The sequence below is a fragment of the Nanorana parkeri genome, unplaced genomic scaffold (genome assembly GCF_000935625.1).
Source record: "Nanorana parkeri isolate BGI_ZX_2015 unplaced genomic scaffold, ASM93562v1 scaffold13, whole genome shotgun sequence".
Lineage (NCBI taxonomy): Eukaryota > Metazoa > Chordata > Amphibia > Anura > Dicroglossidae > Nanorana > Nanorana parkeri.
Genome location: NW_017306281.1, coordinates 591,967 through 599,546, shown reverse-complemented (window position 1 = coordinate 599,546; position 7,580 = coordinate 591,967). Strand labels below are relative to the sequence as shown.

Genomic DNA, 7,580 nt, shown 5'->3' with positions numbered 1-7,580 from the left:
TAAAGGGACAACTTGAAAAACCCTAAAAGTGGGCCATTGGATTCTAATATCTCCTGGGAACACCTATAGTAAAATCTTCATATTTGTTTTTCCTGGTTCTTTGCCTAATCTCCTTGGGTAAATAAACTCCTCCTTCATTATAAAATATAAACTAAAAATCCAATGTAGAAAATTAGACGCCTACATATTGGTCCAGGAAGGTTTGGAAATGCAAGTGCAAAGATGGTACCGTGGGAAATCCAGGGAGACATTGTGACTGAGACATAAAGTGATGACAAAATCCAGAATTTTACACTTGTCACCACAACAGGAAGTGAAGGGAAATTTTCCAATGGAGACAGTTGTCAAACAGGAATTTTCTTTAGGATAAATTTTCTGTAATTTCATGTTTTTTTTTTTTCTGGCACAGGAAATGGAAGAGAAATCTCCCAATGGGACAAACAAAAAAACCTTCAATGGGTTTTTACTATTACCTTATCCAAATGTGAAAAAAGAGGCTTTGGCCTTAGATGTACTTTAACAGTCCAGCATCTGAAATACTAGTTTTGTGCGCACACATTAAAGTGGAACTGAACTCAAAAAGCAAAGATGTGCTGTATTATAGGGATCATTTAGAAATGTTAATTGTGCCCCAGCAGTATCCTGAAAATGTGCTTTTTAGTCTTTTAAAAAGAGCAGTGCCCTTCCTGTTATGTGAGTATGCCTACGCACTCCTGTGTATGCAGACTCATAGCTGTATATCTGCTGTGTGAGATCTAAGGCACTGCCGCCTCAGGTTGCTAGTCTCAGGGGATTTGATGTTAGATTTGGTGATGCCATTACTGTGCTGCTCACTGTTCTCCTTGCTGGAGGCTCTGACACAGGAAGCAAAGCCCCACATATACAAAGATGGCTGCCTCCACTCAGAGACACCATGCTGAAAAAGGCGTGGTAAGTCAGTAAGGTAAAATCAGCTGAACAGATTACAGGCAATACTAGATACTAGTCTTTTTTTCCCCCATGCCTGGGCACAGCTTTTAGAGTTCCGTTCCTCTTTAAATTTACCAAGAATCCATTAATGTGGTAGGAAAAGTACTTTATTTCAACAAGACATGAGGTCTTTGTTAAAGAAACAGTCAATTGATTTTCTGTGTATACAGTATATCTGCTGTTTGACAGCTATGGTCTTTGTTCTGAGGATTCAGTATAGGTTGAGAGCCCAGTAGATTGTGAATACAGATTTTGATCTTCCCACAGCGTGCCATCAATCGGACACAGTACGCCGAGCACGAAGACCTGTCAGATGTGGAGGACGTGGTCAGTGTTCGTGGCTTCAGCCTTGAGCAGAAAGTCAGCTGCAACAACTACCGAGGGGACTACGTGCGGGTCATGGAGGGCAAAGGTAGTGACAGCTGCTGCTTTCTATACGTAGTGTTTACAGATAACCATTGGATGGATGCAGTATGACAGTCCAATGTGTTTCTACTTTGTAGACTAAGCTTTCTACACTCGTTATGTGTTAAGTTTCCCAAAACTCTAATTTAACATGATGAACTGACCGGACAGGGTCCATGCTTTATTGAGTAGTTGGGAGGTGTTTTGCGGAGTTTAAAACAAATGCAGATTAAAAAATTATCTATATGTTCAGTGTTACATCAGTTACTTGTGTATAGCAATGGTCATGTATTTTGGCACTGCATAGTTTATATAATCAGTGTAAGTAAAGAGATAAAAGCCATACACTCTGTTTCAACACATTATTTAATATCTTGTTTATGTTACAATAGGCTTAATTGAATGGTGCAGGTGTACAGCTTAATCCCTCAGGGTGCCATTGCACCTCCCATGTCCTCATAATTAACACTGCTTGTAAATGAAAACATCTTTTAGCTTTTTTGCTGTTCATAATAAAAGGGAAAAGAAATGGTCATTCTTACATTAGAATCAGATCTGAGCCCAGCCGTAAGAATACTTCTGATGCCTGTTTTGCTGTGACATTGAATTAATTGGTGCAGCAGACATGTTAGCCTTATAGTGATAATTGGCTTAGTGACAGTAAATGGCATATATTCCAGAGTTCTCATCTTACAAAATGCAAGTGTCTTGCCTTCATGTTACGGCACAAGACAATTTTATCAAGAACATTAGTTGAGTCAAATATTAATACTATTACTATATAAGCAAGGGGTAGACAGGTGAGGAAAGTAGGCAGTGATTGCCATTGTTCATATCTAATTATGTAGTTCCATAGCTAATCACTTTAAAATGTCATCTGGGTTTTCAATAGCACAATTCAAATAAATAACAGGGTTATTCACAAAATGGTGAAGAGTTTGGAGAAGGCAGGAGAAGTGAACAATCTAGGACAACATAACTGAACTGGAAAGTGAGGTGAATTGGAGAATTTTTCCAAATCAGCTATGTTGTCCTAGATTGTTCACTTCTCCTGCCTTCTCCAAACTCTTCACCCTTTTGTGAATAACCCTGTAAATATTCAGAAATGCAGTCCGATTTGCCAAAATGTCAGTGGAAGACCTCGGAGTGCCTACCAAACCCTAGTTTTTTTAGAGGTTTTTGTTATACCTTGTGTGCTTAGAAAGCTAGACCCTTCTCTGTATGGCAAAACGAATGGCCCTTCGCGTCTGTACCAAGGAGCATTTGTTCTTGTCATTGAAATCCATAAACGTCTATGGAAAGCAGATCGGATGCAAGTCAAAAGGAGGTCAACTGCAGGTCTAATGCACCTGTCAATGAGTTCCCTCAGAAATTAACTCGGAAATGTCTGAGGTCGCATTCACTACATATTCACTACAGAGGATCCAAAAACCCAAATGACCCCGTGCTGCAACGCAATGCAGCGCATTACAATGCATGATATGTGCGTTGTGGTTTGCTGCAGTACATTGTACAGTTCGTTGGGGTGCCATTCACAATGAATAATACCAAAGCTCACCGCACATAGAGCAGATGTGTTGCTGTGCCTTGCAGGAACCCACAATTGTAAATAGGCCCTCAAAACGTTGTCAAGCTGGTGCCATGGAAATACAGGCCCTTACTGTATTTGATGGGTTTATTAAAGGGTAATTCCACTTTGCCAGGTGAATTTGGGGAAAATTTAATTACACCTCCTCACACCACCCCTCCCCTCCAAATATACATACCTTTGGGCGAACGCTCCTTCCTCTCCGCCAGGGTACTATTCATTCCCCGTACACAGCAGTGAAGCTCTGCACTCTGTATTTTGAATTTCGTTCGCAAATGGAGAGTACTCATTAGTCAGTGCGGTCAACTGACCACATTGACCAATGAGAAGCACTTCTTAGCAAAACATTTACTACAACTGCTGATTTCCTTCAGCCTGTTTAAGCCACTTTCTGTCTGCATGCACATGCTCCAGTACCAGCGGCACTGACCTCTTTCCTGATGGTGACAATGGTGGAACATGCCTGTGCCTATCCAATGTGTGTTGACACAGGCGTGTCAACACACATTGGTTTGGAGACAGTTGTCAGAAAAAGGCAGGATTACTAGGTATTATTTTAGTAAAAGTTGCATATTTAGAAAGACTGAACACAACTATTGAAATTACTTTAACATGTTATTTTTGTGATTGGGGTTGGGTATCCTGTGCTCTTGCTGTACCCTCTTTTCTGTTTGTGTACATACTGTATAGTGAAAGTCAGACAAGATGAAGATTGGTGACACATTTGCTCTATGTTTGCTCCTCTATTCATATAGCATATGGTCATGTGTATCAAATTCCCTCTTCCATATTCTAAAGGTTGTTTCCGATACAGCAGTATTATCTATGATTTCCAGTCACCGGCTACCTAATTGCTGTGTTGTTTTTAATGTATTTCTTGAAGGTATGGGAATATCAATATACCAATACTGATATACCTGTGGACCCTGTGCCCTGTATGTTTATGACTTGTTGATACAGTTGTGCTTTTTTCAGTGTTGCCCTTCCGGACAAATATTTGCCTTCTTTCTTGTTCCAGCGATCGTTGCTGTGCGGTCCTGTACATTATCCAACGGAAACGTCTTCTTGTGAGTGCACATGTGCGCCATCGCCCTATTGATTTCTACAGGCAGTGGTTGACACATTAATATTGCATTCTGGAGCCAGCAGGATTTTTTAAGTAGCCAGCTCCATTGGCAGCAACTAGAGAAAACCTCAAAAGTTGGGCACCAGCTGTAAATTTTAAGGAGCATGAGCGACCTGGTTCCTAAGATTCATCCAGCCCTGCCTATGGGCAAGCTGTACTGTGCTAGACTGCTGGAGGCTGCAATGAGTATGGCTTACCCATAGGAGTGAATGGTGCTGTGGTGAGCATGCACAGTGAGAAGCAGGGATGCTTTTGTTAAAAAGACTATGAGGCGCCAGGCAGTACCACACAGCAAAGACTGCTAGATTGAGGAGCAAAGTAAATATTTGTCCAAGTGGTCAGCAAAGGTACAGTTGTCATTTAAAGGAGAACTATGAGGTTGAGTGATTTTTTCACTCAACCGCATAGTTGGTGCCGACGTGTGACAATGAAACTGTCACACGTCGGCTCAAAAGATCGGCAAGTGAGCGAACGCATACCGTCGCTCGCTTCTCGATCATGTCCCTGCAGAGAGTGGTGATGGTCACTTACGGCTCCCTGCAGGGATTCCCCCCCTCCCCGACCCGATCCTCCAGCGCTGACTAGCGGAATGGACAGGGGAGGGGGCAGGTACAGCTGGCTCTGCCTCTAGATAGGCAGAGCCAGCTGTCAATCAAGCAGTTGTGTGGATCTCGACAGTAATGTCGAGATCCGTCCCGGCTGAGGCGGTCTCAGTATACCGCGAGCTGTGGCTTGCGGTATACTGAGTTTTGGGTCACGGGAGGATGCTAGTTTGTGTCCTCCCGTGACCCTGAGGAGAACTATGGAGAAAAACACTTACCCCATAGTTCTCCTTTAACATTAGATTTGATCTAACATCATGTCTTTGTTTGGGACAGATTGGTGAAGATAGGACCCCTGTCAGGTTTTTGTATGTGGGTCTATGTGCCCACTGGGGGATTTCCCTTGCTTAATGTCGGAATACAAAAATGTAAACCTAACTTGTTTGTTCTTCCCAGTTTGTGTACAGCGTTGTGCGAGACATATTTTATTTTTCTCCCTTTAGACTTTACATATGAATATGTTCAAAGAGAAGCCCTTAGAGTCCCTCTTCTTTTCCTCAGCAAGGATGGACTAGGTATTAAGTAAGTCCAGTTATTTGTAACATACATTATTTCCATATATTTACCCTTTTCTGTTGTTATTATATGTAGGAAGGTGGTGTTTCGTAAACACCACCTTCCTTAGTTTGACTAGAGCTGCATTTTTCAACATATCATAGCTTATCTTTGCCAGTCATTTGTTATTAGCACTCACACAAACCATTTCTCGCTTCTTCCTTCTTCTCATTCTCTTTACATATATTTGCATGGATTACACTATTTGCCTTTCTTATTGCAGGATGCCAGATCAGAATTTTACTGTCAGGGATGTGAAACTACTAGTCGGTAAGTGGCAAGTATTCAGATGTTTTCTACTAATCATCTGTGATACAATGCTGACAAAAGAAAACAATGGAGATGATGACAATCCATGGTCTATCAAATGTGCTGAAAACGTAGGCCCTTCAGATCTTCCCATTGAGAAGAGCAGAATGAGAAAGGAGGCGAGAAGCAGAATAGAGACAAAAGCAAAAAGAGAAAGGAGAAAGAGGAGGGAATATGGGCGGAAATAGGATTACTGGTGTATTGTATTTTTTTAATGATGTGTATCGTAAGGCTTTTTTTCCCCAAACTAGCGTCAACCTGTCATTGCTCACAGATTGTTTTCAGTCTGTATAACCTGGCTGATCCATGTATTTTCTGAATGAGAGTAAAAGTGGGTAATAACTGAACATACTACAGTCCTTTGAGCAAGTTGCAAGAGAATCAGCTTTTGGTCTTGCCTCTATGAATGAGCAGGCATGAGCAGTTGTATTCCTGTCTGCTTTACCCAGGAAGAAGCTGGCCTTGGATGGACAGGTTGAAACTAAACTGTAAATATATGTAATTTAGAGACAACCACACGTGCTGGATGAAAGTTATCATTGCACACTGCAATACTGCGTTTTTGTTTTTTTTAACGTTATATATATATAGCACTCTGGAAGTGTTTGCCATGCTAGCATGCACAGCATATTAGCACATTATGGCTGACTTTCCTTGCAAACAATCCCCCTCCAACGCTTTGCTGTCCACTCTCCCCTCAGTCACTGGTTCTGTCTTCTTCTCCTGGTCTTCCAGGTTTGGTGTCTTCCGCCTCTTGATTGGCCGCACTGGCATAATAATATAACTTGTGTGCATGCACACGGGAGTTACTTCATCTCAGCATGCTGGGACTGCACATGCGCGGCTCAGTGCACAGAAAAAGAAAATTGCTGACAGCCAGGTAGGAGAATTCTTTTGCAGAATAGACTTACACAGTCTCTTCTGCTACTTGCCACCCACCCATTGTAAATAAGCGGATGGACGGCAAGCTCCATATATTTACAGTGGTTTTTTTTTTTTTACTTTTGCTCGCACGCACCAGCAGAATATGGTAAACATTTTACGCAGATTGTTAGCCCCCTATGTAATAGCAGTAAAGTTAAGTGTAAAAAAAAAAAAGTTTAAAAAACAAAAATTAGTCACATAAAAAAGTGTAAAAAAACACAAAAAAAGTCCCCCGCCTACACGTACACGCATATATAAACGTAACGCATGTTACATATCATCATGGAAATCAGAGCGTGAACAATAATTCTAGGGCCATTTATTGCTGTTATCACTAAACTGATGAGCGGTAAAAGGCATATGGCCAATTTTGGGTATAGTAGTTTTTTCTGCGATTTCGCAGGTGCTCAACTTTAAAGCTTGACATGTTTGGTGTCTATTTACCTGACGTGACCCCGTCTTTTATATGTTATCAAAAATTTGGGTAATAATAAATGTTTCATAACAGAACGTAGGGAAAACAGATTTTTTTTCCACAATTTTCTTCAGTACAGCGTTGCATGACGGAATAAATGTCAGTCAAAGTACTGCAGCCCTGAATACTGAAGTTAGAGGGACAAACGAAGGGAACGTGCGTTAACGTGCAATGGATCACCCAAGACCTGAGATCTTTAAGTATTTGTTAGGACAACAGTGTTCAAATCTAGTTCACAAATGATAATGAGATCTGCCAGCACAGTAAAGATATGGTTAATTATGGTAAACATTACTCTCCAGCCCCCTCAACTTTATGTAGAAGGGGAAGCTGGGTAGGATTTTTAGCAAGAAAAAAACAGATAAGTATCAGTTTTTAAGTTATTGTATGTGAATGCCATTTGTTATTGAACATGTAGCAGATATACAGTAAAGTAGGTGTTATTCCAGTTTGGCTGCAAAAGTGGAAATACACTTTAATGGACAACATGTACCAAAGGTACTGTTGTCCTTTAAGTACTTTTGATTCACGGACCTAAAAGTATGCTTTAAACAAGTGTCAGAAAAGGTCAGAATTCCTTATCTCTGCGCTTGTTGACTCAGATAGAAGAGATAAGAGCTAAGGTGC

General features: G+C 41.0%; 1 protein-coding gene across 1 annotated transcript in view; it reads left to right on the top strand.

Annotated features, from left to right (window-relative positions):
* The first annotated feature begins 1,276 nt into the window (after window positions 1-1,276).
* The window catches only part of KDM2B (lysine demethylase 2B), a 117,633-nt gene continuing 111,329 nt past the window's right edge, over window positions 1,277-7,580 (top strand). Inside the window, exons 1-3 of the mRNA XM_018557470.1 lie at window positions 1,277-1,381; window positions 5,134-5,212; window positions 5,469-5,515. Coding sequence (XP_018412972.1) covers window positions 1,369-1,381; window positions 5,134-5,212; window positions 5,469-5,515 — 139 coding nt within the window. The 5' untranslated portion in view covers window positions 1,277-1,368. The remainder of the gene's footprint in view (window positions 1,382-5,133; window positions 5,213-5,468; window positions 5,516-7,580) is intronic.